This window comes from Salmo trutta, chromosome 27 (assembly GCF_901001165.1).
Source record: "Salmo trutta chromosome 27, fSalTru1.1, whole genome shotgun sequence".
Taxonomy (NCBI): domain Eukaryota; kingdom Metazoa; phylum Chordata; class Actinopteri; order Salmoniformes; family Salmonidae; genus Salmo; species Salmo trutta.
The window spans coordinates 14,212,819-14,239,418 of record NC_042983.1 but is presented as its reverse complement, the minus strand read 5'-3'; the positions used below and the strand labels follow the sequence as shown (position 1 = coordinate 14,239,418).

The window sequence follows — 26,600 nt, the reverse complement described above, 5'->3', positions numbered from 1 at the left end:
TTACAAATGGAGCATTTTGTGTTTAGTGAATCCGCCAGATCAGCGGCAGTAGAGATGACCAGGGATGTTCTCTTGATAAGTGTGTGAATTGGACCATTTTCCTGTCAAAATGTAACGAGTACTTTTGGGTGTCAGGGAAAATGTATGGAGTAAAAAGTACATTTTCTTTAGGAATGTGAAAGTAAATGTTGCCAAAAATATAAATAGTAAAGTACAGATACCCCAAAAAATGACTTAAGTAGTACTTTAAAGTATTTTCACTGAAGTACTTTACACCGCTGGTAAGGCCAGTGGTCAAAGTAGTGGATGCGTGTCTAGTAGGTTTTTACAGGTGTCGGGATATAAGGTGTTCTGTCAAAAGAAAGGAGAATACTAACACACTGTGTAGATGTGTTTTTGCCTTCAACAGCCCCGGACTTTATTTGTTGATTAAAGTTGCATTAGTGTTACAGAACCAGGATTTTTCTATTAAATTGAACTTTTCACCCAAACACTTTCTCTTTGGACCTCAGGACGCTGGAGGTGCAATGACGCTGCAGAGGGAGGAGATTCAGAGGGTGGTCAGCTCCACCAACGACTTTGCTGAGGCAGAGAAACGAAGTAAGCACCCCTCGCCTCCCATTCCAGTAATTTATATGAATTACATCAGAATAAATGTGTTTGAGTATTTTTAGGTTGCTAATCCTTTGCCATCTGCATTATATGAAGATTGATGAGTATGATGGTTTTCCTGTTCAGAACTGGAGGCCATTGTAGCGATCAACGCGGCCATTCGTCATGGCGTAGCAGCAGAGACGGTGGAGGAGCTGATGAACCCAGAGGCCCAGCTTCCTATTGTCTACCAGACAGCTGCCAACCTCTACCAGACCGAACTGTTCAGCCTGCAGATACAGGGGGCAAAGGTGACGTACGCATGCAGGCATTCACACACTAACACACACACATTTGAGTTGAAATTACACTTTCCTATTTTAAGCTATGATATAATCTTGTACAGTTGTGAGCGGGTGCTAGTTGGCACAACAAAGTAGTAATAGATTTCTCTAGCTTGGTTGGCCAGTGTGCAGACAGTTGTGTGTCTGTCCAGGTGTATATGGTCACTGAGCCTTCTGTCTGATTGTATTGAGCAGGCAGGACTGGGGCATGAGGAGCTGTGTGTGGCAGTAGAGATGCTGTCTGCGGTGGCCGCGCTCAACGAGGTCCTGGACACCAAGGACCCCCAGGCTGTTACTGAACAGCTGACTGACTCTCCTCTGGGCTTCAGCAACATGGATCAGGACAACCTGCACAGGTAGCCAACACCACACCTACACAGGTAGCCAACACCAACTATCTACCCTTTTGTCCCTCTAGAGCAGGGGTCTCCAACCTTTTCTTGCATGAGAGCTACTTAAGTGAAATGTAACATATCGCAAGTTACTAATTGTTTTTCTAGCTTGCTTCTCTTCTCCCCTGCTACTCTTCACAGGTCCTTGATGTTATTAGGTTCTGACAAACCAAGTTAAAAACTCAAACGGACAACTAGAAAAAGCTCAAAACAAGTTTATTCACACACTGGGTCAAACAGCTGAAAAGACAGAAATGTTTCCACAAGTACATATATTTATACCCTCTACTGGGCGGAGTCAACTCATTGCACATCTAGACAGACAGTTGCTAGGCAGGAAACTTAAGTGGTTCCTCTCATTGGTGTAGTCATGGCCCTGTCTCCTGTGTGTGTATGTCATAGGACTGTTACTTCTCAATTCATCTGACCTGACCTGGTTAGGCTGTTTTTATGTTATCCAGAGCGTTGATGACTGCAATTGTGCTTCCGGCAACAATTGACACTTTTTCCAATGTTTACTAACACCGGCCGTATTCAACGGGTGTTGAGCGTTCGTAAATTCGTCAGTCGTTCTGCGCTCTGGCACACTCAGACGAGAGTGCTCTGAAATCGGCGTAGATAGTGTTGTGACTTTACTTCCATTAATCTGATGACTTATTTAATCCACTAACTGTTTAATTGTTACCCAATTTTAAATGAATCATGTACAATTAACATTAGTATTTGGGGCACCACGGAATAATTTGTTTAGAGTTACCGTCTCCCGAGTTAAACTCTCAGGGCTTTACCTATTTCATCAATAAACAGTCATCTTATTAATCATTACCTTTTATCAAATCATCATTCTGACCAGTCATAACCTTCTTGGATCTGCAAAAACCCCAGTCTAGCTCATTATTCAGTACTACACAAATTGTGTTAATTATTTATTTACTAGCTAACTAAATTATAACACAGAATAAACATACACCCTTTACATGAGACTAAGGTCCCTAGTGGACTGACAAAATATGACGGCTTTTTACACAGATGGAGAGGGGGAAAAGAGTGAGACAGAAAAGGCGACACATTCTATAACTGTTCTCCCATAAACCTCAAACTTTGCACACAAACCACCGCCCGTTTGGAATAAGAGATCGTTAATATATTTACGTGTGAAATGCCTTCGGTCATCATATCTCTCGGTCGGAACCAAGCCTTCTCGGAAAGTTGTTGGCCTTCCAGCTGTATGGCTCTGATTGTCCGCAAGGGTTCTCCTCTTTCACGTCTTCTACTGTTGTTCACTATGGAAGATAACCAGCTGACGGTTCCCATTGGTGATGAGCGTAGTAGGATAGTCTCACTTAGATTCGGTTTTCGTGATCCGACTTAAGACAGCTAATCAGCTGAACAATTGATTGTCTAAGGTCAGCTTCTCGCCTCTTCCTTATCGTGTTGGCGTTCAGGATTCGGACCACGATTGACATAAGCTGTAGCTTTTCGTCTCTCTGGTCCAAAGGAAGGTTTTCATTTCTTCACCTCGTGTTGAGGTTCAAAGTTTTAACCATTTCCAACATGAAGCTACCAGCCTCACATTTCCTGGTTTAAGGGTTGATTCCTCTTCCAAGCCTTTATGCACTCTTGGTCAAAAGGGGCATCCGTCATACTGAAAAGCTCTCTGACCTCACTCGGGGCCTGGCTTCTTAACCTGTTGGGGCTAGGGGGCAGTATTTGCACGGCCGGATAAAAAAAGTACCCGAATTAAACTGGTTACTACTCTTGCCCAGAAACGAGAATATGCATATAATTAGTAGATTTGGATAGAAAACACCCTATAGTTTCTAAAACTGTTTGAATGGTGTCTGTGAGTATAACAGAACTCATATGGCAGGCCAAAACCTGAGAAGATTCCATACAGGAAGTGCCCTGTCTGACAATTTGTTCTCCTTCTAGGGCCTCTATCGAAAATACAGCATCTCTGCTGTAACGTGACATTTTCTAAGGCTTCCATTGGCTCTCAGAAGGCGCCAGAAAGTGTAATGGGGTGTCTGCAGTCTCTGGGCGAAGTACAGGAGCTCTGTTTGTGAGTGGTCAGGCTGGGAACAGGGACACTGGAGATGTGCGTCCACAAGACTACTCCATTTTTTTCTTTCAGCCTTTGAATGAATACAACGTCGCCCGGTTGGAATATTATCGCTATTTTACGAGAAAAATAGCATAAAAATTTATTTTAAACAACGTTTGACATGCTTCGAATTACGGTAATGGAATATTTTGACATTTTTTGTCACGAAATGCGCTCGCGCGTCACCTTTCGGATACTGACCTGAACGCACGATCAAAACGGAGGTATTTGAATATAACTATGGATTATTTGGAACCAAAACAACATTCGTGGTTGAAGTAGAAGTCCTGGGAGTGCATTCTGACAAAGAACAGCAAAGGTAATCCAATTTTTCTTATAGTAAATCTGAGTTTGGTGAGGGCCAAACTTGGTGGGTGTCAAATTAGCTAGCCGTGATGGCCGGGCTATGTACTCAGAATATTGCAAAATGTGCTTTCGCCGAAAAGCTATTTTAAAATCTGACACCGCAATTGCATAAAGGAGTTCTGTATCTATTATTCTTAAAATAATTTATGTATTTTGTGAACATTAATCGTGAGTAATTTAGTAAATTCACCGGAAGTTTGCTGTGGGCATGCTAGTTCTGAACATCACATGCTAATGTAAAAAGCTGGTTTTTGATATAAATATGAACTTGATTGAAACGCAAACGTCCCACCTTGCCCAGGGAGGTTAATGTGTAAAAGATATCAAAAACTATTATCTCATTAGAAAACTAAAATCACGTTCCTAAACACATACCTTCATTACTTTTCATATTGTATTCACAACATATTGGATTACAATTTTAACAGATAAAGGGGGTATCCTTTCCAAGTTACAGTATTTGGTCCTTACAGTTTTTATTAACATCACAAAATGATAAACAATATGACATTAGTTTTCCACTGACCACTTCCCACATTATGTTAAATAAATATCTTAAATATTTGGTTGCACATTTTTGGGAATATTCAGAGGTGGAAACTTTCCTTGGAAATTAACGGGAATAATATTAATATGAATTAATAATTAAATTAATATTAATACCATTTAAATGAAGATGTTTTTTGCATTGGATATATTTACCATATCATATGGAGACAGAAACATAAACCTTTTACCTTATCATAAGTAGACATAATTGCAAATTATTAAATCCTTCCAATGGAAGTAAAAAAAAAATAAAAAAAATATTTAGTTAGGAATTGAACTTTAATTAGTTGACTCTTCACATGGGATGATTTCACTGAACAACAAAAGAAAGGGAATATTGAATGATCCCCAATGATCCATCTCCCAAAAACGTAAAATTATAGTCTAGAAACTAAAGCTTTGGTTGTCTTCCTCTCAGGCTTCCATGTCTTCTCCCTGGACCTCCTCAATGTCCACCTCTTGAACATCAGACTCTGAGGTCTCATCTTCACTGTCACTTTCCAACCTTGTTGAGGATGGCTCGTTGTCAGGCTCAAAAAGCCTAACATTTGCCCGGATGGCCACCAATTTTTCAACCCTTGTATTGGTCAGCCTGTTGCGTGCTTTGGTGTGTGTTTTCCCGAACAAGGACCAGTTGCACTCTGAGGCAGCTGATGTTGGTGGGATTTGGAGGATGTTTATATTGGTTTTGGATTTGTTTATATTTTTCACTCACAAAATAAAAATTATCCTTGGAGAACCAATTAAATTGGATGATCTGATCCATGTCAATGCTTAAATCACATCAAAAGACAATTTTTAAGGTCTGGAAAAAGCAAACACATTTTTGAGTTTAATTCCCCTTTTAATTGCAGATCTAGAGAGAGAGCAATGTGTCGGTCTAGCAATGTTTCTGTACTGTTGCACATAATGAGTTTGCTAAAGTGGCAATATTGCTTGAAATTAATTGGCAGGTGTTACGCTTGGCTTTTTAAGCTAATAGTGGCTAACCAAGGGTGGGATAATGTCAAGATGGTTTTGATTGGATAGTAGCTGGAAGCTTGCGGTGTCTGATACTTGTGAGATTTGTTCATGAAAGTTTGCGGCGGAACTCGTGAAAAAAGCATGTACTTTCAGAAATGTTTGGCCAACTACAGGTAGCTCGTGATTGACCTGTTGGAGACCCCTGCTCCAGAGAGAACTCCACAGCTCACCACAGTTACTCACACACACACAGGTAACAACTAGAAGAAGAAATGTCTGTCTGCCTAATGTGTAACCTTGCCTGGCCCTGCCCCGTCCCCCACTCTCTGTCCCCCTCTCCCTCTGTCTCTCAGGTATGCAGACACTCTAATCAGTCTCCGAGCCGAGAGCCTGTCCCAAGGCCTGGAGTTCCTCACCTGGAACGATGTTCAGAAGACCATCGACACTGTCAACCTACAGGTCCATGAAGAACACGAGCGTAAGTCAAGTCCTCTAACAGTCTCGACACTGACTACATCCCAAATGCCACCCTATTTAGTTCACTACTTTTGATCAGGGCCCACAGTGCTCTGGTCAAAGTAGTGCACTAAATAGGGAGTAGGGTGCCATTCGGGATGTAGACAATGTCTCCCAAGTCTAACCATTCACTAAGTTGGGAGAAAAGTCAGCAGTGTCTTGACGAAATAAATACACAGTCTATATAATAATACAATGTTTTATTGTCACGTACACCAGATAGGTGCAGAAGATGGGTTGTTTTACAGGGTTAGCCATACAGTATTAGTACGGTGCCCCTGGAGCCAATTAAGATGAAGTGCCTTGCTCAAGGGCACATCGATGATGAAGTAGTCCTGAGATCAGTATCATTAGGGCTGTTTCCCTGCTGCTTGGTGCGGTTCAACTCCCCCTGACTGTGTCATTACACATGCTGTCTGTCTCAACTCCCCTCCAGGTATTATTGCTATAGCTGAGATCAACGAGGCGCTGAGCTCTGGGAATCCTGAACAGACCCTCTCTGCTCTGCTCCTGCCCACGGCCAAACTGCAGGGGGTCAACCCAGCAACAGCGAAACACTACCATGACGTCCTGCAGAACACCAAGCTACTCATCTGTAAGGTACTGGACTGTCAGCTATTATGAGATCCTATAGATATCTTCCCTCGAGCGGAGAAGCCTTCATCTTAATACATCTCATGTACAGAGAAGGCATTAGTACCCAGAGGCTGGGGATCACAGCAGTTGATCAGATCTAGGTTGCCATATTTTGCTATATAGTGCATTACTTTTGACTAGCACCCAGTGCTCTGGTCAAAAGTAGTGCGCTATATAGGGACTAGGGTGCCATTTGGAATGACTGTAGATCTGTAACCTAGATCTGTAACCTAGATCTAATAAAGCGTTTAGTTGAGAAGGATAGGGAGGATGTTAAAACCGGTCTGTCTGGAGTCAAGAACATCATCGGAATGAACCTGCCCTCACCTTTATTTTAAACCCCTGCTCATTCTATGACATGTACTGTATCTACCCCAATGGTGGAATCAGCTTCTCCCTGAAGCTAGGACAGCGGAGTCCCTGCCCATCTACCGAAAACATCTGAAACCCTACCTCTTCAAAGACCATCTTAAATAATCCCACAGCACCCCCACTTAAAAAATGTAATAAAATAAATAAATAAATAGTGTGTGTGTATATAATATGTATTACCGTTCAAAAGTTTGGGGTCACTTAGAAATGTCCTTGTTTTTGAAAGAAAAGCACCTTTTTTTTGTCCATTACAATAACATCAAATTGATCAGAAATACAGTGTAGACGTTAATGTTGTAAATGACTATTGTAGCTGCAAACGACAGATTATCAGCAACCATCACTCCTGTGTTCCAATGGAACGTTGTGTTAGCTAATCCAAGTTTATAATTTTAAAAGGCTAATTGATCATTAGAAAACCCTTTTGCAATTATTTTATCACAGCTGAAAACTGTTGTTCAGATTAAAGAAGCAATAAAACTGTCCGACCTTTAGACTAGTTGAGTATCTGGAGCATCAGCATTTGTGGGTTCGATTATAGGCTAGAAACACACAACTTTATTCTGAAACTCGTCAGTCTATTCTTGTTCTGAGAAATGAAGGCTATTCCATGCGAGAAATTGCCAAGAAACTGAAGATCCCGTACAACGCTGTGTACTACTCCCTTCACAGAACAGCGCAAACTGGCTCTAACCAGAATAGAAAGAGGAGTGGGAGGCCCCGGTGCGCAAGTGGACAAGTTTGAGAAACAGACGCCTCACAAGTCCTCAACTGGCAGCTTCATTAAATAGTACCTGCAAATCATCAGTCTCAACGTCGACAGTGAAGATAGCCTGTCGTGAACTAACACTTGCACTTGACTTTTTTTCCCCTTACTAGCACTGAGTTTTCTGCTACAACAATTGAGGAAAAGTGTAATTACTCTAAGATTGAGATGTAGTTTTTTAACTCGCTATTTTAAGATGAATGCACTTAACTCTAAGTTGTTTTGGATAAGAGTGTCTGCTAAATGACTAAAAGGAAAGGCGTGTGCAGTCTACACCTATCAATGTGGACAATAGAATGTACTCAGTAAAATGGGAATTAACTAATAAATGAATGCATGGTAATACATGAATATACTTCATTTGTATTGCAAGGGTTTTATATTTACAAATTGTCCTTGTGAACAAGTCAAAACAGTACATAATGATAACTTTGAAGTAAGCATGTCCTTCCTTGGCTGAGATAAGTGGGCTGGACATGCCGAAACAGTCTGGTTTCTCAACATCGTCTCTGGGAGAATTGTTTTTGTCATCACTGTTGCCGTCGGCTGGTTTTTCAGGACATCCTTGCTGATACTGTACACAAATGAAAACATTTGCGAAACCGTCAACTTAGTAGCCCTGATAGTGTCTCACAGGGGAGAACGCATAGCATAACATTGTTCAGATTACAAGCAGTGCTGTTTCCTGTTAACTTGTTTACAGCGTGTAGTTCCAGATGGCTTCCCTGCCTCTTAATTTTCAGTAGTTTGCTTGTTCATGCTCTGGGCTCCCCCACTGCGCTCTGACAATGGGAGATCAATGGGAAGATACTGTACAGCTGTACATAGCCCATCTGTAGCCCATCTTTTGCACACCAGTATTTCTACTTGCACATCATCATCTGCTCATCTATCACTCCAGTGTTAATTTGCTAAACTGTAATTACTTCGCTACTATGGCCTATTTATTGCCTTACCTCTTCAAGGCATTTGCACACACTGTATATATACTTTTTTTTCTTCTATTGTGTTATTGACTGTACGCTTGTTTATTCCATGTGTAACTCTGTGTTTGTCACACTGCTTTGCTTTATCTTGGCCAGGTCACAGTTGTAAAAGTTCTCAACTAGCTCACCTGCTTAAATAAAGGTGAAATATATATATATATTTTAAATACAGTGGGCACATACACACAGTCTACACCAGAACAGGTGTCTGCTGTGTCCTCCTGAGAGAGGCGAAGCGCAGTTTGGAGGCGGTTGTCCTGGACATGAGAATACACAGGAAGGGGTCCAGACAGCTGTGGAAGCAGCACAGACACACTGTAGCGCTGGAGTACACATACAGCCCGTCCTCTCCACTGGTGGACAGCCTCACGTAATGGGCGATATGGAGGATGCCGCTGGGAGCGAAACACACAGTGAAGATGAGGAAGACCAGTGTACTGACCCTGATGAAGGGTGTCCAGTCAAGGCCCGAGCGACCCAGATGCCGCACCACCGCCACATGGGTCCAGGCACAGACCACAAAGGGCACGAGTAACCCTAAACAGACCAATGCCAGCCTGTAGGGCACCAGCAGGGCATGGGGGGAGTCCTCCAGGGGCAGTATGTCGTGGCAGGTGGTGAAGCCCAGACGAGGCAGCAGGAAGCTCTGTCTCACCAGGAGCTCAGGCACCACAGCCACCCCAAACAGGCCCCACACCCCCAGGCTTGCCCCCAGCGCCCAGGCCGTCTTGGGCAGCCGCCTGTACAGGAAGGGCCTCACCACGGCCAGGTAGCGCTTGAGGCTGACACAAGCGATGGTGTGGGCAGAGCAGTAGACATTGCCATAGAAACAAGCGGTGACGACACGGCAGGCAGCTTCGCCGAACACCCAGTTGTTTCCGTTTAGGTGGTAGTGGACTCGGAGGGCCAGGGAGAGCAGGAGGAGTAGGTCAGAGAGGGCCAGGCTAAGGTAGAGGACAGCCGTGGAGAAAGACCTGTTCCGGAGCCTCAGGAAGGCCAGGATATAAGCGTTGGAGGGGATGCCTACTGCCATGGCCAGGAGGTAGGCTGAGGGGATGAGCCGGGTGCTGAGGAGCCCCGTGGTGTAGGCTACTGCAGGGTCCTCCAGCCTCACGTCCAGCCCAGGGGCCCCAGGGGACAGGTGGACCAAGCTGGGGGGCCCAGCCTCAGCCGTACAGTTGGTCTGAACTCTCCTGCCATTGAACGTCCTTGGGTCCAACACAGCTACGCCGGTTATTTCTGTCTTGTTGACTTTCTCCTCTGTGGTGAAATGGGGGGAAGAACAGATTTTAATTCCGATGTGAGGTTTTCTACTTTGAATGTAGCTATGTCCCTTTGACACACAGTATTGAATGGAAATGTCATTATAATAATATAGATATTTTTTAAGTTAATAGGCTCAAAATGCTGTTTAAAACATGCATGATGTTACACATTTCATACAAGATGTGTGACAACCGTACACTAGCGATTGTGAAGCTGATTTACTGGCAAACATTTAGGCATAACAAGCATGTTGTTGATGGAGGGGAAACAGAACTGGTGAAGCCCTACCAAAATGCAGCTTGACCAAGTGGATGCAAAGTCCCCAATTGTAATATGAAAGGCTTAAGAATGATGTCCTCTCTAAAATCCTATGGAGAAATGTAAAAAGAAAGTGACTTACCATTGTCCTGGAGAGACAGTCCTACCGTCAGACAGAAGAGAATCCCAGCCAGTGTATTGGTCTGGTCTTTCTCCTGTCTCCTCCACATTGTTATTATTATTCCAACTCAAAGTCCTCTAGTGTTTCTATGGACTTGCTATAGGCTAGTTGTTCATTATCAGGATTAACTAGCAGAATCAACTAGCCATCCAGATAGCTGGTTCACATGATCAAGCAGGCTACTGTACTGGAAGTCCATGCTACACTGGTGTTAGCACTGGACCGTGAGGCTGTGTGTGTGTATACTGTGTGTGTGTGTGTTTCCTGTCCAGGCTTGAAACTGAATTTCTGCTCTGTGTCAGACGCAATCTACTGATTCAGCCGAGTGGGAGGAGACGGTCCTAATAGTTTACTGTTTAGTTTGTCATTCCTCAAATAGTTAATTTTTTTGTGCAGGTTTCTCAAGTCTTTCAGTTTTCTGTGACTGAAAATATGGCTTGTCTAATGCAAAATTACTAATGTTAGAGTAAAAAGATGAACTCCGGTTATACTAAATAACAAGATTATCAGCTTGGGTAACATCAAACATACAGTTGTAGCAGTAGGATGATTTCAAATCCCAAGCTTCCTGGAACAGTTTCCATGAACCTGCTTTGACCTTCAGTATTCCACTTGAGTCACACACATTTTGATTCCACGTGATCGGAACTACAATTTTCAAGTTAGAAAGTATGGTAACAAGTTCCTATTTAGCTTTGGTCTGTAATGTTTGTGCTTGTACAAGTTCTTGCTTGTCTTGTGCACGTCCTAAAGGTATTTATATACTGTATGGTCAGTGGGGAATTCACTGGTCCAAAGCAGATCCACTTCCTGACATACCAAGGGGGCCTGTTTTCTCTTGGCTTCCTTCCTGCCTTTTGTGTCATTGGGGAGACAACCTCTCTGCTCCCAAAGGTCTCCACAATTAGTCAGAGAAGGAAATGTTGGTCAGGCAGGCTGAATAAACGTTCAGTGTGGTTTCTCTGCTATTTTAAGTGGTATTTGTGTTTGAGCCATGGACCCATGACCAATGGTGTGTACTGAGCTGAGGATGTTTTGTCCATTTAACTAACAATGTGTTTTGACATTTTACTCTGGGCACAGAGGAAATGGTACAGCTTCTTGTTCATGCTGGCGCTGTCTTTGTAGCTGTTAATGTGCTTCATACCTGGGTTTCAAATACTTACAATATTTACAAAAACGATATCTGTGCCAGTTTCAGCATGTCTGGCTTAATAAACCAATAGAAAATACCACAAAATGGCCAGTATTTTAACCCAGGTATGTTTTTTTATGGGGGGGATTTGTGATTTTGTTTTTACATGTGCTGTCTTGGTTAGTGCTCAGAAGAAAACACTTGATTTTACCAGAAAGTTCAAATTGTGTGCACATCTCAAGCTATAATAATGCATTGCATTGTGTGGATTGTCAATGTGTGTGTGGTCTACCACTCTGAAAAGCACAGGTTGACTCTGTGTGTCTGTGATTCCAGAGCTCAGGGGATGAGTCTGCTGTGCTGTGGCTCGACCAGATTCAAGAAGGGATACACACAGCCAACCAAGATGAAGAGGAGGCTCTCGCATGTAGGCACACCATGCTCACTCCCAACCATTCACTCAAAACCATGAGCAAATCATTTCTTAGTAGTTCTTCACATCACAATTCAAATGTCATAACTCTGGATAAGAGGTAAATGACCGAAATGTTAAATGTAATAACTGATCCTGTGTGTTTCGTCTGTGGCAGTGGCAGGAGCTGTGGCAGACATCAACAGGGAGGTGGCGGAGGGAGACTCCCAGACCACCCTACAGGCCCTACAGTCTCCCCTGGCAGGGCTGAGAGGGGTTCTGTCTGAGTGTACGGACACCTACCAGACACAGCTGGCCCAGCGCCAGGACCTCAACACTACCACTGGTAACCTGGCATACAGTCAGCTTATTTATGGATGTTTGTTCTCTTGTCAACACACCCCCTCTCTCACAAATAAATACATTACCTTCCCAATTTCTAGCGTCATTTACATTTCAGTCATTTAGCTCTTATGCAGAGCGACTTAGTTAGTGCATTTGTCTTAAGGTAGCTAGGTACGACAACCACATATTAGTCAACTTATCACAGTCAACTTTTGTGTAAATCATGCATCTAGCAGGCAGCAGTGACAGTGTGTGATGTCCAGGTGTTGTTTCCTCTAGCAGGCAGCAGTGACAGTGTGTGATGTCCAGGTGTTGTTTCCTCTAGCAGGCAGCAGTGACAGTGTGTGATGTCCAGGTGTTGTTTCCTCTAGCAGGCAGCAGTGACAGTGTGTGATGTCCAGGTGTTGTTTCCTCTAGCAGGCAGCAGTGACAGTGTGTGTTGTTTCATCTAGCAGGCAGCAGTGACAGTGTGTGATGTCCAGGTGTTGTTTCATCTAGCAGGCAGCAGTGACAGTGTGTGTTGTTTCATCTAGCAGGCAGCAGTGACAGTGTGTGTTGTTTCCTCTAGCAGGCAGCAGTGACAGTGTGTGATGTCCAGGTGTTGTTTCCTCTAGCAGGCAGCAGTGACAATATGTGTTGTTTCCTCTAGCAGGCAGCAGTGACAGTGTGTGTTGTTTCCTCTAGCAGGCAGCAGTGACAATATGTGTTGTTTCCTCTAGCAGGCAGCAGTGACAGTGTGTGTTGTTTTATCTAGCAGGCAGCAGTGACAGCGTGTGATGTCCAGGTGTTGTTTCCTCTAGCAGGCAGCAGTGACAGCGTGTGATGTCCAGGTGTTGTTTCCTCTAGCAGGCAGCAGTGACAGTGTGTGTTGTTTCCTCTAGCAGGCAGCAGTGACAGCGTGTGGGTGAAACACCGTATCAAGGAGAGTTATGACTACTACTACAACCTGGAGAACAGAGAGGGGACCTGGGAGGAGCCAGAGGACTTCACACACAACAGCACACAGCTCCGCAGAGAGGAAATACAGGTCCCTATCATATTTATGTTGGATTCTACATAAGAAATGATGTATTATTCTTTCTTCATAAGAACCTGCCGCCCCCTAAGACATGATGTATTATTCTTGTTGCATGACAGACCACAAAAGATCAGTTAACAGAATAACCTTCTCCATACATGGCACACAGAACACCACCAGAGACCACACACATTCTGAGTCATTTATAATGCATTACACATTAAAGCTGATCTAGTGTTGTATGTGTCCTCTGGTCAGTGTGTGGTTGGAGGTGTGACAGCGGAGTATAACAGGGAACAGTTATGGTTGGCCAACGAGACCCTGGTAACCCAGCTACAGGCCAGGATCAGAGGTTACCTGGTGAGAAGAGCTCACGCCCAGAGACTGGACTACCTAGTACAACAACAGCCACACGTGGTCCGACTACAGGTACTATACTGTGTCATATGTTCTACACTGTTTTTCGTTTTAAGTAAAACAAGAATTTCATATTTACAGTTAAAATTCACATACTGCTTTTGGAGTTTACTCACACACGGGTGTTTGTCTCTAGGCCTCCTGGAAGGGCTACAAACAGAGGAAGGTATACAAAGACAGACTCAACGTGTTGCAAAGCAACGTGGGGACTGTCATCAAGGTAACAAGTTAGACTTGGGACTGTGAGCCTTATTTGGAGAAAACATAAGTTTGAAACCGTGAGAAATAAAGAGTGTCAGTAATCAGGAGAGAAGTCACACACAGTTTAACCTCAACAGAAACACACAGCTACGAGTTGCTAACATTGTTGTATTCCTCCCGGTCCAGCTTCAGTCATTTGTTAAGATGTGGAGAGCTAAACGTAAATACTCTCAAAGACTGCAGTATTTCATAGACCATGTGAGTAACACAACACCTACATAAAAAATGAGGGTTTATGTCATTGAGATGGAGTCATATAATATGACTCCTCTTATTCCTCTGACATTTACTGAAGATTTATACCCTTCTGTCTTGTTTGTACGTTCAGGAGAAAGAAATAGTGAAGATCCAGGCTTTCCTCAAGGCTAACAAAGCCAGAGACGACTACAGAACACTCAGTGAGTTTAGACAGCATTTAATACGTCACATGCTTTCAAATACCTGAACTTCTCTGATGCAATGCTAAACCATTGTGTGTGTTTGTCTGCGTGTGTGTCTCTCTCTCTCTCTGTGTCTTTCTCTGCCCTGTAGCCGGGGCCCAGGACCCTCCTCTTTCGGTGGTGCGTAAGTTCGTCCACCTGCTGGAACAAAGCAGCCTGGACCTACTGGAGGAACAGGAAGTGACACGGCTCAGGGAGGAAGTGGTCACGAAGATCCGCTCCAATCAGCAGATGGAGAAAGACCTGAACCTGATGGACATTAAGATCGGCTTACTGGTCAAGAACAGGATCACCCTACAGGTGATATTTATAGTTTTACACACTGAGGGAACACAACTGACAAGTGTTTTCCAACTCAGCTGAGAAACTATGCTTTTAACCAACAAAACCATTTGCCTTATGCTGCTGATAACTGCTTCTGGAGACAGCACTTTGTCTACAACAGTCATAGGCCTGCTGCTCAGATACTTTGATAATGCATCCCTGTCTTAAAGCTATCACTGATCAAACACAACTGGATAGGTGAGAAGGGCTGCAGCGTCTATTTTTACTGTCTGTCTTCCCAGGATGTGGTGTCCCACAGTAAGAAGCTGAAGAAGAAGAGTAAAGAGGAGCTGGCTGCAGGGGACAGGCAGGGCATCAAGGGCCTGAGCAAAGGCAAAAGGAAGAAACTAGAGGCCTACCAGCACCTCTTCTACCTGCTGCAGGTGAGTTCTAAACACACACACTTAGACATGCACGCACACACATGCACGCAAACTCTTTTACCCCTAGGTCCTCTCCTGCTCCACAGACCAACCCTTCATACCTGGCCAAGCTGATCTTCCAGATGCCACAGAACAAGTCCACTAAGTTCATGGACACAGTGATCTTCACCCTGTATAACTACGCCTCCAACCAGAGAGAGGAGTACCTGCTGCTCAAACTCTTTAAGACCGCTCTGGAGGAGGAGATCAAGTGAGTGGAACTGTCCACCTGTCCCAAATCGTACACACCCCTTACACAGTTCCTATAGATGGTTTCGCCTGGGTGCCTTTGTTTCTTTACGCTCATTTTTGCTAGCTCATTGGTCAGATAAGGCAACGATGTACAGTAGCACTGTTTAATGCAACAGTCAGTCAACCAGGCTACTAGGGAATCCACTGTCCCCCTTGTTCATAACTCAAGGACCCTCTCATTCATATACAGTATTATAGATCATTTATTCTTATATTGTTGTCTGATACTTCCTGATTGAATATAAAGGGATAATAAAGTTGTATGATAAAAAGTATCTCCTCCCCTCCCCCAGGTCCAAGGTGGACCAGATCCAGGACATTGTGACCGGGAACCCCACGGTCATCAAGATGGTGGTGAGCTTCAACCGTGGAGCCCGTGGTCACAACACGCTGAGGCAGCTGCTGGCGCCTGTTGTCAAGGAGATCATCGAGGACAAGGGCCTGGGCATCAACACCAACCCTGTGGATGTGTACAAGGCCTGGGTCAACCAGCTGGAGACCAACACTGGAGAGGCCAGGTGGGACACACAAGCACACACACGCACTAGTGCTGAGCGATTAACCAACCTTTAAGTTTATTTTCGGTTTTTAAATAACTAGTTGACTGACGGTTCAATTATTTGAATTCCTTTTTAGTTTGTTTTCTGTGCACTCAACGTGCCATGTGCCGTTTCTCTGGAAAGATTTCTCTGTGAGATGTTAACTCATCATAGTTAAGTGCAGAAAATGTGGCAATTAACTACAATGACCAGAATCCATTGCGCCAAAAGCTGCCTGTTCTCATTGGTTCTTGCCGGGCAAGCCTGTGGGGCCGATAGACCCGTTCTTATTATACCTCAGTGCCGCAGACAGACACAGAGAGGAAGACTGTTAGACAAGAGAGGGATAGAGTGGTTGCTAAGATGTCTCTCTACCCGACAATACAGCTAATTAATTGATTGATAGTAGCCAGCTCGGCTAGCCTACTAGCCTGGAGGATGACTCTTTTGGGAGCACGGAGATAGATGGCTGGCAGGTTGCTACTGTCTGAGCAGAGATGAGATGATGACTAAGAATAAAATAAGTCATCAAATATTTTGTTTATCAACACAAGAACTGAGATATTTTATTAAAGTAATGTGTTTAATGGATGGTTTATTGATAAGTGCTATGCGGTAATGGGCAGTCACTACTATCATTGTGGTTTTATAAATATAATAATAAAGTCGTCATCATACTAAAAACAGATGTAATATACAACCCAAATATTTTTATTTGGTAAAGCAATGTCAATAAATGATGCCTTATAAGTGATAGTAATGGACAGTCATTACCATCAATTGTTTTATTCTGTGTTACAGCATTGAACCCACATAATGCATTTATTGTTAGGCCTGGGTTCAAATACTGTTTAGGGTATTTCAATTGTTTTCAAAGACCTTTGGAAGTAAGTATTTAGATATGATTTATTTGAAAATACACTGACTCAAATACACTCACATGCATTTAACCTAGGCATTTGAAAATAGTATTTGAAATAAGTATTTGAAAATACTTTTAAATATTTCCAATCGTCGGGCCACGATATTAGACAATACTCAAATAATCAAATACAATCAAATACACATGTATTTGAACCAGGTCTGACATGCACATACACACATTGACCTCACTGTTCCCCCTCTCTTAGTAAACTGCCCTACGAGGTGACCCCGGACCAGGCCATGTCACACAAGGAGGTGCGCGCCAAGCTGGAGTCCTCCAGTCAGGCGCTGCGGACGGCCACAGACAAAGTGCTCAACTCCATTGTGTCGTCACTGGATAACATCCCGTATGTCTCAGGCCCTTTTGGAATTCTTTAAAAATGCACCCGTCTTTCTTTCCTTCCGTTTTATTTCTTGATGCAATCACTGATCTGACATGAGTGGTTCTGTGAAAGCCTTGTAGCAGAACTCCAATAGTGATAGATCAGCGATCACTCCAAGGGAGGATGGAAGGATGCATTTTGAAAGGTGAAGCTGAATGGGAACAGGACTAGACAACATCCTGTCAGTCTGGGCCAGGGCAGAAACTCAAACTGCCGGGCTGCGCCCCAAATGGCACCCTGTGCACTATAAAGGGAATAGGGTCCCATTTGGGAGGCAACCCTGTGGTGTGTTTATGGAAGGGTAAACAAAACAGTGCTTATAGAGGGTTAGAAACCATCCATGTTACTGGTTTAGACAACTGTTGACTCCACACTCTGCAGTGCTCATTTTACTCCACAATGGGGCAACCATATTATTATTTTATACTACAGCCCCAAATACACCCCTCATTCTGAAATGGTCACAGTCCCCTGCCTTTTGTTATTGCTTCCTATCATTTCTGCATCAAATCACTGTGTTGTGTATCTATGTAATGCCTGTCAATTTCACACAATCTCCATGTTTTGTTTTGCATGTAGCTATGGCATGAGATACATTGCAAAGGTCCTAAAGCATTCCCTTCATGAAAAGTTCCCTGACGCTACAGAGGATGAGTTGTTGAAGGTATAAGACTGGAGTATTACATCTGACATTAGATCGTTCCTTTGCCGTTTGTATACCTTCCATGTATATTGTTGTGGATATTAAGGTTCCTCCAGTGTTCTCTGACACGGTAGTCCCCATGCATGTCATCCAGCTTCAGTTTGCACTGATTAATACAGGTCCTTAGATATAACAGCCCTTTGGGAAGCTATGCATCTACGTTTAACAGAGAGAGTGTGTGTGTCGGCTGTCAGATTGTAGGGAACCTGCTGTACTACCGCTACATGAACCCAGCCATAGTGGCTCCAGACGGCTTCGACATCATCGACATGTCAGCTGGAGGTCAGCTCCACTCTGACCAGCGTCGTAACCTGGGCTCCGTTGCCAAGATGCTGCAGCATGCCGCCGCCAACAAGCTGTTCGAGGGAGAGAATGCCCACATGACCTCCATGAATAACTACATCTCCCAGACCTACCAGAAGTTCAGGTGAGCATAAAGAACTACAACTCCCAAGCCTATTGGATAACGTTCTCTTTCACTCTGTATAGAATTGCTCAGGGAAATGTTCCATCTCATGAAGCAGAAGGGAATCAGGTAAGACAGAGCGGGCTGTAGCGGTAAACGCTTGGGAGGTCACAGGAAAGTCAGAACAGGGTTAAGTTGATGTGAGCCAAAGGTGAGCCAGGAGAAAGAGGAAGTGTCTGTGTGAAAGTGCAGAAGTTGGCAAGGAAATTGGGGTAGTGTGTCTTCACTCAAACTCAAGGCATATACACACTCAAACACTAGACACACACACACACACACAGAGAGCGAGAGAAAGGGACACAGTTGTGTTCCCAGAGTTCTCTGCCCCTCCCTCCAAACAGAGTTGACTCATCTTTACTAGAAATCAATTTGAATTCCAGACACTGAAAACCACAACTGTCAATTTTATTGAAGAAACCCTGATTCAACAGGATATGTTTTGTCTTTCAGCCGTTATGTTGATTTCAATATTATTTGTTGTTTTGTTTATTTTGAGGTAGATATCAGAAATATATGGTTCCTTGTAAACTGATAATATTACTATTACAAATGTGTCCAGTTATCTGGGTCTTACGAGTGGCACAGTGGTCTAAGGCACTGCGTCTCAGTGCTTGAGCCGTCACTACAGACACCCTGGTTCGAATCCAGGCTGTATCACAACCGGCCATGATTGGGAGTCCCATAGGGCGGCACACAATTGGCCCAGCGTCGTCCGGGTTTGGCCGGTGTAGGCCGTCATTGAAAATAAGAATTTGTTCTTAACTTGCCTGGTTAAATAAATGTTAAATAAAACATTTGAAAAAATCTTCCTGGTGTGGTAGTAAACAACCCGAATGCTTTGTTCCTGTCTTGCAGGGTTTTTTTCCAGGCTGCGTGTGACGTCCCTGAGCCAGAGGAGAAGTTTAACGTGGATGAGTACTCTGATATGGTGACTCTGAGCAAGCCTGTCATCTACATCTCTATTGATGAGATCATCAACACACACTCGGTAAGCCCAGGCTATGGGTGTGCATCCCAAATGGCACCCCGTTTCCTATATAGTGCACTAACTTTGACCTGAGCTCTATGGGCTCTGGTCAAAGGTAGTGCACTATTTAGAGAATAAGGTTCCTTTTGGGACGTGACCTAGGACTCTACTGCCCCTCTCTGGAACCTACTGCCCCCCTTCTCTTATCTCCATCCCCTGGGTAAGGGAGTGGTAATGGTGACAGACCTCTCGTGTATAACGCAGGACATCAGAGGTTTTAGACGTCTCAGATGAGAGAGGGATGTAGGGTTGAGATTGATTTGACTGACTCTAGAAAAACAGGGCTGACCTCATGAACTGTTCTCACACAGAGCTTGCATACATCTTGTGCTGGAGAGGCCTTGGGTTGGAGAAGAGCGTGTCTAGTAGATAACATAAAAGTGCCGTGTGTGTGTCCCAGCTGGTGTTAACTATGTTGTGTGTGTCGTAGCTAGTGTTAACCGTGTGTGTGTCGTAGCTAGTGTTAACCGTGTGTGTGTGTGTGTCGTAGCTAGTGTTAACCGTGTGTCTCCTAGCTAGTGTTAACCGTGTGTGTGTGTGTCCTAGCTGGTGTTGGAGCACCTGGAGGCCATCTCCCCTGACCACAACGACCTGCTGCATGAGCTGCTGGAGGACCTGGGGGACGCGCCTGATGTGGAGGCACTGCTGGGTACCACACACACCACCATACCTCTTACACGCCACACTTCCTCCCAGACATTAGAAACACCCGGCATTAGAAGATCCATTTACAGGACAGAGTCATAATTTGTGATAAGCATGTACACACAGTCTCAGAATGAGTTAGGAAGCTGCCTGCAGGGAGAGCTAAGCATGTTTGTCTTTTCTCCAGGTGAAGGAGCCGTGGATCCTAACCATCCCAACAAGGAGAGCACCCTGAGTCAGCTGGCTAAGACGGAGATCTCCCTCACACTCACCAGCAAGTTTGAGCTTCTGGAGGGAGATGACAAGGACACGAAAGGCCTGATGATGAAGTAAGACACTGGATGAGTCCCCAATGGCACCCTATTCCCTATATAGTGGATATTTTATTGACTCTCCATTATGGTGACCTATTAGAATCTCCATCCATCTACACACACACACACACACACACAGAGACTGCCAGGGTTGGGGAGTAACGGATGTAAGGGATTACATGTAAGGGATTACAAAAAAAGGGTAACTAATCCATTGTTACTAGCTACAATATTGTAATCAGATTAGATACTTTTGAAAAACTAGATTACTTATAAATTCATAAAGGATGTTAGCGCATCAAAAATATTTGACACTGTTTTCTCAATGACATTCAAATCAGCATTGAAAAAAGGCGCAAGTTCAAGTTTGTTCCACCTGAGCGAGTCTGACCACAAGTCAGAGACCACTATGATGTCACACCAAATGTGTTTGATGGATTGCGGGAAAAGAGCAGGAATAGGTTTTTGTAGGCTACAGTCCAAGCTGTCTTCCAATGGTACGACTGCTGTCTGCATCCAAAGATTATCCAATTTGAATAAACGCTTGGAGGTAAGGATGACATCAGTGGTGTAGTCTACGGCGATATGGATATAACTTATTATTGCTATCTACATAGCGCATTTATGTGAATCACACTGCTGCTCTCTCATTTAGCTATTTGTGCCTTAGGATTGTGGTCGTTGTGGACGGCTGTTCACAAATCTAAATGTGTATTTGAACCCAATAATGGTTGAATTCAAGAAGTTTAAGCTGCCTATCAATCATTGTTTTTGAAACCAGTGGACAGCCAGTGAAAAATGCGCTTTTGCAACAGCTGCACAGTACGGATCCCAGCCTATGGAATAAAAGTGGGGCTTTTATTGCTCAATCTAATTCATGCTGATTTAAAAAATAAAAATAAAAAATCCATAGGTGTAATGGACACATGCTCTCAACTCAAACAGTTTTGATAGACTTAAAGGGGCAATCTGTAGTTGCAAGATCCATTTTTGGACTTAAGTTAGATATATTAATGTAAAGATGTAATTTAATCATATTATATGTAGTAGAAAGCGATGGGTTAGAAGAAGCCTACAAAACCAACCTATAAAGTTAAATTTAACATCCATATATGGCCAGCTATGTAAACTTTAACATTGATTTATCCTGCAATAGATGTTGTTCAATTGGTAACATAGAATTTTGTCTTCTTCTTAAGGGGAAAGTCATCTAAAAGTAAATGAATGTAATCAGATTACGTTACTGAGTTTGAGTAATCCAAAAGTTACATCACTGATTACAATTTTGGACAGGTAACTAGTAACTAATGGATTACATTTAGAAAGTAACCTACCCAACCCTGGAGACTGCACAGTGAGATGTTTTGTACTGACCAAGCAAACTTAGCTAACTTGGAAGAAGCCAGAAGAAACACTGTTAGAAACACTGTTAACCACAGTGGCTATTGCTCAGTGACAGCTCTACGTGCTCTTTCCTGCTCTACTACCACTTCCTGTCCTGACATTTTTAGCCCGTTTCTTGCTCTTCCTTGAGGAGAAGGCTGTGTTTAAAAGACGGCCTCTGTTCTGCTGATGTGAATGTATACATCATGTTTCCTGCGACATGAGCACCAATAATCACGACTAATCATGCGGTCAGGAAAACCTCCTTACCTATGATACTATATATAAATGGAAGCTCTAGACATCTGTTCATCTGACCTACAGTAGTTGAGATGTTCAGGATGTCAACCCTCCAGCTCTGCTGTCTCAGGCTCTGTGTCCCAAATGGCACCCCTACTCTTTATAGTGCACTACTTTTGACCAGGGCCCTATAAAGGGAATAGGCTGCCATTTGGGAGGCATACAGAGTGTCACTGTGGTCCTGGTAAGTGTCGGTCCACCATGCACTGGGTCAGAAAACAGGAAATGTGTTTGAGTGGCGTCATGCCCTACTGCAGGGTCATGGAAACTCCAACGGGACAGTGACATGTCCATTGTGTGTGTGTGTGTTAACACAGCAAGATGTTTGCTCTCCCCCTGAGCCCAGTGCAAAGCAGAGGCCAGAGCTCAACACACTACCAAATCAACAAGACTTAAATGTTTGAGAAGAGCTACGCTGTTTAGTTGAAATGACATTATAATCCTTTTTTAATCCGTCTCCATCTACCTCTCTCGGTCTCTCTCTCTCTCAGGACTAAGAAGCTGATAGTAGATGTGATCAGGATCCAGCCAGGAGACACTCTCCCAGAGACCCTTGAGACCCCGGCCTCTGCCCTCCAGGTGCCGTCATAATGATGACCCCCTACACCAGCCCAGCCAACCACACACCTCAAATAGCCTACTTCTCTATCAGTGCTTTTATTTTTATGCTTTTCCCTTTGTGTCGTGCCGGAGTGGGAAAGAGTGGACTGACTAGTCATGCTAACTTTTCTTTCTGTTTTTGTGTCTCTGCCTCTCTTCCTACCTGTGCTGTCCTGTAGGAGTGTGAGCATTCTAAGGTGGTGGCGCTGCGTGCGGTGCAGGACGCCCAGACCCCAGAGGGGCTGAAGAGCAGCCAGGCGGTGCTGGAGGACAGACAGCTGCCTCTAGAGCAGAAGAAGAGGAAGATCCTCCGCAACCTCCGAACCCTGGAGCAGGCTGGCCTGGTCACCGCTAGCAACAAGTACCAAGACCTCATCAACGACATCGCCAAGGTACACATGCGCACAAACACACACACACAGAGACACACGCACACTGATGGCCTTCAGCGTTTGTGTTGTAGATAACCAATTTAACCTATCATGTCCCTTCTGCGTGTGATTGACAGGACATTCGTTACCAGAGACGCTACAGACAGAGGAGGAAGGCGGAGCTGGTGAAGCTCCAGCAGGCACTGAGCGCGCTTAACTCCAAGACAGCCTTCTATCAGGACCAGACCAACTACTACGACACTTACATCAAGACCTGCCTCGACAACCTCAACAGGAAGTGAGTGTTCCCTACAAAACCCATCCCTCGCCACAGTTCATCTGAACTTCACAAACACTGTACAGGGCCTTGCAAGTCAAAAAGGATCTAGAGATGGAGAGGATGGATTGGTTTGGAATTGGGCCATAGTGTTGAAATACATTGTCATTGCTCTTAGTCCCATTCAAAACTTGATGTGTGAAGTTTGTGTGTGTGTGTGTGTGTGTGTGTGTCCGTCCACAGGAACACGCGGCGGTCCATCAAGCTAGAAAGGAAGGTGGAGGAGAAGGGCAGTAAGAAGTGGAAGCATCAGTCTCTGAAGTACACGGCTGCCCGACTGCATGAGAAGGGAGTGATCCTGGAGATAGAGGGGCTGCAGACCAACCAGTGAGTGGAGCAGTACTGAGGACAGCTGGTCCTAGCTAGCTTAGCATTGTGCAGTGACATCAGCTTCCCGAAACCGGAGTAGTATTCATTTGTACACACAATTTCAAACCATAGCGAAATGTTATGCAACGGAAACTTTTTCCAACGAATAGCCAGGGTTTTGTGATTCAGAGGTAGTGTGTGTTTGACTTGGAGTATGTCTCAGTTTCCACCTTGACATGGCCTAGAACTCCCACAGAGCAGTGAGGAGCCACAGGAGCTGACTTTGGCTCTCCTCAGTGCCACTCTAGCTAGAACAGCCTGACCAAAACATGAAGGACAGGCGCGAGTGTTCGGAGAGTGAGAGGGAGAGCGAGAGAAAGTGAAGGAGAGAGAGTGGGGGATAGAGCAAAAAAGTATAGATGGGTGTGTTGTTTAACAAAACTGATGTGTGGGCATCTTCGGGGCGAAACAGATGTTGGCTTAGAATCATATGATTGACAACATGTAAACTATATTTCGTCTGCAAATGTTTATTGAAAACATGCATTTGTCGCTCGAATACATTGTTGCAGTTGTTAGCTAGCTAGCAAATTGTTGCCATATTATCATAGACATGACATCAGACAAAACACCTCAAAACAAGGCATGGTATCAAGAACAAGATGCAACTAGCTGAAACAAGCGACCTACGATTCCCCACATGGCAGCTTCTTGTCATTGTTGCTAGCGATCTGACTGTTCAGAATCATAACAGCAGATGGCCTTCTACCCCTGCGATGCATGTACAGTATTTTCGTGACGTTGTCAGACAACCCGCCTATGGACACCAAATGTGAACATGGTATTGAATCCTGAAGTGAGTTGGTACCAATGAAGGAACAACCTCATTAAGGGACATTGTCCATACAGAAGCCCACCGTGTTCTGTCTCGCTCCTTCTCTCTCTCTTGTTTCTCTCTGTCTCTGTATTTTTTGCTCTATCCCCCACTCTCTCTCCTTCACTTTCTCTCGCTCTCCCTCTCGCTCTCCGAACACTCGCGCCTGTCCTTCATGTTTTGGTCAGGCTGTTCTAGCTAGAGTGGCACTGAGGAGAGCCAAAGTCAGCTCCTGTGGCTCCTCACTGCTCTGTGGGAGTTCTAGGCCATGTCAAGGTGGAAACTGAAAGCTAGTATCTAGAAGACATTGCTATGTCCTCTTTAAAGCCAGTTAAACACGATATGGCCCAATATCGTCAATGCATTTCAGACACTTTTTGAGAAAATTGGATATCTAAGCTTATATTTCTGATCATACTATTTCTCACAATTGACATTAAAATGTTATGCCAAAACAAGTCTGTCTGACATTGTGACCTTAAGACAATAGCAGGACTAGAGTTGGTTATTATCTGTCTGTATCCCGTCTTTTCATTTGATTAATTAAATTGCATGTTTTTGTCTTTTCTCTCAGGTTCAAAAATGTAATGTTTGACATCTCTCCCAGTGAGGAAGTTGGGGACTTTGAGGTGAAGGCCAAGTTCATGGGAGTTGAGATGGAAAAGGTCCAACTCCATTTCCAGGTGATGCTTTTCTCCCAAATGACGACGACTCATGGTTGTCAAGGCTCCTCTGTCATGCTGACAGACTGATAGTTCCGTGTCCCTGTCTGTTGACTAGGACATGTTTCTGTCTGTTGTCTCTGTCCCGTGTAGGACCTCCTCCAGCCGTAGTTCCATAGTTATTTAAGAAATATTTTATTTTATGATCGTAGTACCATAATTGACTGTCTCTGTCCCTGTCTGTTGACTGTCTGTGTCACTGTCCCTATCTAGGATCTGCTCCAGCTGCAGTACGAGGGAGTGGCGGTGATGAAGATGTTTGACAAAGCCAAAGTCAACGTCAACCTGCTCATCTTCCTCCTCAACAAGAAGTTCTATGGAAAATGAGGGATCATTAAACCAAAGGTGGAGGGGAAAAGATTAAGTGAGCATAGGTGTGAAAGAATTGTGTGCCTTTTGAGAAAGCAACATTTGGTATAGGATGTTTGAATGGTGGTTAACGTGTTATGTATGTCTGACTGGCCATCCTCAGGCTGGTGAGCTAAACACACCCACTCACATGCACGCGCACACACCCTCAGGCTGGTGACCCACACACACATTTGATTAATCACTTTATACCAAAATTAAGCTCACATTGAAATGGGTTTGTTGCTTGTATTGTCATGTTATATCTGTTGCTTAATTATTGTATTTTTTTTTTTCATGTTCAGTTTTCCACTGGGTAATTAATTGTACATGGAATATATTTTTCATAAGTATATTATAATGGAATTTACATTTTATATGTAGAAGTTAAATACAGTGCATTCGGAAAGTATTCAGACCTTCAGACCTAAATACCACATAATGACAAAGCAAAAAACAGGTTTTTAGAATTTTTTTGCCAATTTATTAAAAATAAAAAATGAAATAATACATTTACTAAAGTATTCAGACCCTTTACTCAGTACTTTGTTGAAGCACCTTTTGCAGCGATTACAGACTCGAGTCTTCTTGGGTATAACGCTACAAGCTTGGCGCACATGTATTTGGGGAGTTTCTGCCATTCTTCTCTGGTCCCGTGTGGCTCAGTTGGTAGAGCATGGTGTTTGCAACGCCAGGGTTGTGGGTTCGATTCCCACGGGGGACCAGTACGGAGAAAAACATTTATGAAATGTATGCATTCACTACTGTAAGTCGCTCTGGAAAAGAGCGTCTGCTAAATGACTAAAATGTAAAATGATCCTCTACAGATCTCACGTTTGGATGGGGAGCGTCACTGCACAGCTATTTTCAAGTCTCTCCAAAGATTTTCGATTGGGTTCAAGTCCGGGCTCTGGCTGGGCCACTCAAGGACTTCAAGAGACTTGTCCCGAAGCCACTCCTGCGTTGTCTAGGCTGTGTGCTTAGGGTCCTTATCCTGTTGGAAGGTGACCCTTCACCCCAGTCAGAGGTCCTGAGCGCG

At 44.0% G+C, this 26,600-nt stretch overlaps 2 protein-coding genes across 3 annotated transcripts in view; one reads left to right on the top strand and one right to left on the bottom strand.

The window, feature by feature from the left end:
* The window catches only part of iqgap2 (IQ motif containing GTPase activating protein 2), a 79,033-nt gene extending 53,476 nt beyond the window's left edge, over positions 1–25,557 (top strand). Inside the window, exons 11-38 of one of the 2 annotated variants that reach the window (XM_029716789.1) lie at positions 513–600; positions 739–902; positions 1,131–1,291; positions 5,663–5,787; positions 6,262–6,425; positions 11,762–11,852; positions 12,016–12,183; positions 13,067–13,209; positions 13,459–13,629; positions 13,754–13,837; positions 14,005–14,076; positions 14,207–14,276; positions 14,410–14,618; positions 14,885–15,025; positions 15,112–15,275; positions 15,610–15,834; positions 16,986–17,126; positions 17,742–17,826; positions 18,060–18,292; positions 19,187–19,319; positions 19,905–20,007; positions 20,191–20,332; positions 22,492–22,579; positions 22,780–22,992; positions 23,109–23,269; positions 23,492–23,635; positions 25,066–25,174; positions 25,427–25,557. In XM_029716789.1, the coding sequence (XP_029572649.1) occupies positions 513–600; positions 739–902; positions 1,131–1,291; positions 5,663–5,787; positions 6,262–6,425; positions 11,762–11,852; positions 12,016–12,183; positions 13,067–13,209; positions 13,459–13,629; positions 13,754–13,837; positions 14,005–14,076; positions 14,207–14,276; positions 14,410–14,618; positions 14,885–15,025; positions 15,112–15,275; positions 15,610–15,834; positions 16,986–17,126; positions 17,742–17,826; positions 18,060–18,292; positions 19,187–19,319; positions 19,905–20,007; positions 20,191–20,332; positions 22,492–22,579; positions 22,780–22,992; positions 23,109–23,269; positions 23,492–23,635; positions 25,066–25,174; positions 25,427–25,540 (3,906 nt within the window). In that variant the 3' untranslated portion in view covers positions 25,541–25,557. Of the gene's footprint in view, positions 1–512; positions 601–738; positions 903–1,130; positions 1,292–5,662; positions 5,788–6,261; positions 6,426–11,761; positions 11,853–12,015; positions 12,184–13,063; positions 13,210–13,458; positions 13,630–13,753; positions 13,838–14,004; positions 14,077–14,206; positions 14,277–14,409; positions 14,619–14,884; positions 15,026–15,111; positions 15,276–15,609; positions 15,835–16,985; positions 17,127–17,741; positions 17,827–18,059; positions 18,293–19,186; positions 19,320–19,904; positions 20,008–20,190; positions 20,333–22,491; positions 22,580–22,779; positions 22,993–23,108; positions 23,270–23,491; positions 23,636–25,065; positions 25,175–25,426 lie in introns of both variants that reach the window. The other variant, XM_029716788.1, reaches the window with a different exon arrangement.
* Positions 8,691–10,661, bottom strand: LOC115164375 (proteinase-activated receptor 3). The gene is made up of 2 exons (XM_029716790.1): positions 10,252–10,661; positions 8,691–9,845 (listed from the first exon to the last, which is right to left on the bottom strand). The coding sequence occupies exons 1-2, from the start codon at positions 10,337–10,339 to the stop codon at positions 8,776–8,778; spliced, it is 1,158 nt and encodes a 385-aa protein (XP_029572650.1). The 5' UTR covers positions 10,340–10,661; the 3' UTR covers positions 8,691–8,775.
* Positions 25,558–26,600: the final 1,043 nt, after the last annotated feature.

Bases quoted from the DNA above. Each gene is read 5' to 3' on its own strand.
- LOC115164375 (XM_029716790.1), bottom strand. From the start codon at position 10,339: ATGTGGAGGAGACAGGAGAAAGACCAGACCAATACACTGGCTGGGATT. The intron at 9,846-10,251 runs GTAAGTCACTTT...ATTTCACCACAG, and splicing joins ACTGTCTCTCCAGGACAATG to AGGAGAAAGTCAACAAGACA.